This window comes from Trypanosoma grayi (genome assembly GCF_000691245.1).
Source record: "Trypanosoma grayi strain ANR4 Tgr_1242_V1, whole genome shotgun sequence".
Classification (NCBI taxonomy): Eukaryota; Euglenozoa; class Kinetoplastea; order Trypanosomatida; family Trypanosomatidae; genus Trypanosoma; species Trypanosoma grayi.
Window position 1 is genome coordinate 763 of NW_008826861.1, and position 3485 is coordinate 4247.

Genomic DNA, 3485 nt, shown 5'->3' on the forward strand with positions numbered 1-3485 from the left:
GCAGTGAACCTCAAGTCAAGCTCACGCAGGACAGGCAGCCTGCCAAGGGCACCAACAATCTTCACATTTCTGCACTCAGAGAGATCCACCTCTTCCAGTGTCTCGATGGATGCGAGAGGAGACACATCTGTAAGATCATTGCATTCTTGGAGTACAATCTTCACAAGACTGCGGCTCGCACTGAGACCCTGCAACTCCCAATTTGTAATAGAAGTGCACCTGAAGAAAAGCTCACGCAGGACAGGCAGCCTTCCGAGGGCACCAACAATCTTCACATTTCTGCACTCAGAGAGATCCACCTCTTCCAGTGTCTCGATGGATGCGAGAGGAGACACATCTGTNAAGACAGCAATAACAAAACAAAAACCCCTTCAAAGCAAGAAGAGCATGAGTTTCAGAGGATGACACTCCTCTTTGTATCATTACCCACGCGGCAAATAACTTCAATTCTTCTTCCTTAACACACCCTTTCAAGAAACTCACCTACGCTAAGTAGCCTGACACGAACACCAACAGTCCTCACACCTTCACAATCAGAAAGAACCAACTCTTCCAGTGTCTCGATGGATGCGAGAGGAGACACATCTGTTAGGTCATTGCATTCTTGGAGTACAATCTTCACAAGACTGCGACTCGCACTGAGACCCTGCAACTCCCAATTTGTAATAGAAGTGCACCTGAAGAAAAGGATACGCAGGGCAGGCAGCCTGCCAAGAGCACCGACAGTCCTTGCTCCTTTATACCCAGACAGATATACCTCTTCCAGTGTCTCGATGGAAGCGAGACAAGAAACCTCTGTAAGGTGCTTGCTAGTTTGGCGTACAAACTTCACAAGACTGCGACTCGCGCTGAGACCCTGCAACTCCCCGTCAGTAATAGCAGTGCATCCCAAGAAAAGCTCACGCAGGGCAGGCAGCCTGCCAAGAGCACCAACAGTCCCCACACCTTCACATCCAGACAGATCCACCTCTTCCAGTGTCTTGATGGATGCGAGAGGAGAAACCTCTGTAAGGTGCTTGCAGGTTTGGAGTACAATCTTCACAAGACTGCGACTCGCGCTGAGACCCTGCAACTCCCCGTCAGTAATAGCAGTGCATCCCAAGAAAAGCTCACGCAGGGCAGGCAGCCTGCCAAGAGCACCAACAGTCCCCACACCTTCACATCCAGACAGATCCACCTCTTCCAGCGTCTTGATGGATGCGAGAGGNCCCAAATCAAGCTCACGCAGGACAGGCAGCCTGCCAAGGTCGCCAACAGTCCTCACACCTTCACATCCAGACAGATCCACCTCTTCCAGCGTCTTGATGGATGCGAGAGGAGAAACATCTGTAAGGTGCTTGCAGTTACAGAGGACAATCTTCATAAGACTGTGACTCGCACTGAGACCCTGCAACTCCTCGTCTGTGATAGCAGTGCATCCCAAGTCAAGCTCACGCAGGGCAGGCAGCCTGCCAAGAGCACCAACAGTCCTCAAACCTTCACATCCAGACAGATCCACCTCTTCCAGCGTCTTGATGGATGCGAGAGGGGACACCTCTGTAAGGTGCCTGCAGACTGGAAGTACAATCTTCATAAGACTCTGACTCGCACTGAGACCCTGCAACTCCTCGTCTGTGATAGCAGTGCATCCCAAGTCAAGCTCACGCAGGGCAGGCAGCCTGCCAAGAGCACCAACAGTCCTCAAACCTTCACATCCAGACAGATCCACCTCTTCCAGCGTCTTAATGGATGCGAGAGAAGACACATCGGTAAGGTGCCTGCAGTCTGGAAGTACAATACTCACAAGACTGCGACTCGCACTGAGACCCTGCAACTCCTCGTCTGTAATAGCAGTGCATCTCAAGACAAGCTCACGCAGGACAGGCAGCCTGCCAAGGTCATCAACAATTTCCACACCTTCACAGACAGACAGATCCACTTCTTCGAGCGTCTCTATGGATGCGAGAGGGGACACATCTGTAAGGTGCTTGCAGGTTTGAAGTACAATCTTCACAAGACTGCGACTCGCACTGAGGCACCGCAACTCCTCGTCTGTGAAAGCAGCGCATCCCACGTCAAGCACACGCAGGATAGGCAGCCTGCCAAGGGCACCCAAACTCCTCACTTCTTCACATCCAGACAGATCCACCTCTTCCAGTGTCTTGATGGATGCGAGAGGAGANACATCTGTAAGGTGCTTGCAGGTTCGGAGTACAATCTTCACAAGGCTGCGACTCGCACTGAGACCCTGCAACTCCTCGTCTGTGATAGCAGTGCATCCCAAATCAAGCTCACGCAGGACAGGCAGACTGCCAAGGGCACCAACAGTCCCCACACCTTCACATCCAGACAGATCCACCTCTTCCAGTGTCTTGATGGATGCGAGAGGAGAAACATCTGTAAGGTGCTTGCAGTCTGCCAGAAAAATCCTCACAAGACTGCGGCTCACACTGAGACCCTGCAACTCCCCGTCAGTAATAGAACCGCATCCCAAGACAAGCTCACGCAGGATAGGCAGCCTGCCAAGCGCACCAACAGTCCTCACACCTTCACATCCAGACAGATCCACCTCTTCCAGCGTCTTGATGGATGCGAGAGGAGACACATCTGTAAGGTGCTTGCAGTTACAGAGGACAATCTTCATAAGCCTGTGACTCGCACTGAGACCCTGCAACTCCTCGTCTGTGATAGCAGTGCATCCCAAGTCAAGCTCACGCAGGGCAGGCAGCCTGCCAAGAGCACCAACAGTCCTCACACCTTCACACCCAGACAGAATCAACCCCTCTAGCGTCTTGATGGATGCGAGAGGAGACACATCTGTAAGGTGCCTGCAGTCTGGAAGTACAATCTTCACAAGACTGCGGCTCGCACTGAGACCCTGCAACTCACTGTCTGTGATAGCAGTGCATCTCAAGTCAAGCTCACGCAGGACAGGCAACCTGCCAAGGGCATCAACAGTCCTCACACCTTCACACCCAGACAGATCCACCTCTTCCAGTGTCTCAATGGATGCGAGAGGAGACACATCTGTAAGGTGCCTGCAGTGTTGGAGTGCAATCCTCACAAGGCTGCAACTTGCATTAAGACCCTGCAAACACCCGTCTGTAATAGCAGTGCATCCCAAATCAAGCTCACGCAGGGCAGGCAGCCTGCCAAGGGAACCAACAATTTTTAGACCTTCACACCCAGACAGATCCACCTCTTCCAGTGCCTCGGTGGATGCGAGAGGAGACACATCTGTAAGGTGCTTGCAGGTTTGGCGTACAATCTTCATAAGACTGCGACTCGCACTGAGACCCCGCAACTCTCCGTCTGTAATAGCAGTGCATCCCAAATCAAGCTCACGCAGGACAGGCAGCCTGCCAAGGGAACCAACAATTTTTAGACCTTCACACCGAGAAAGATTCACCTCTTCCAGCGTCTCGATGGATGCGAGAGGAGACACATCTGTAAGGTGTTTGCAGGTTTGGAGTACAATCTTCACAAGACTGTGACTCTTACTGAGG

General features: G+C 52.2%; 1 protein-coding gene across 1 annotated transcript; it reads right to left on the reverse strand.

Moving 5' to 3' along the window:
• Window positions 1-457: 457 nt before the first annotated feature.
• Window positions 458-3253, reverse strand: DQ04_12421000 (putative leucine-rich repeat protein; the record flags this gene model as incomplete). Its single annotated transcript, XM_009316741.1, has 1 exon — window positions 458-3253. One exon carries the CDS (start codon window positions 3251-3253, stop codon window positions 458-460), a length of 2796 nt encoding a protein of 931 aa, XP_009315016.1.
• Between the last annotated feature and the right edge of the window lie 232 nt (window positions 3254-3485).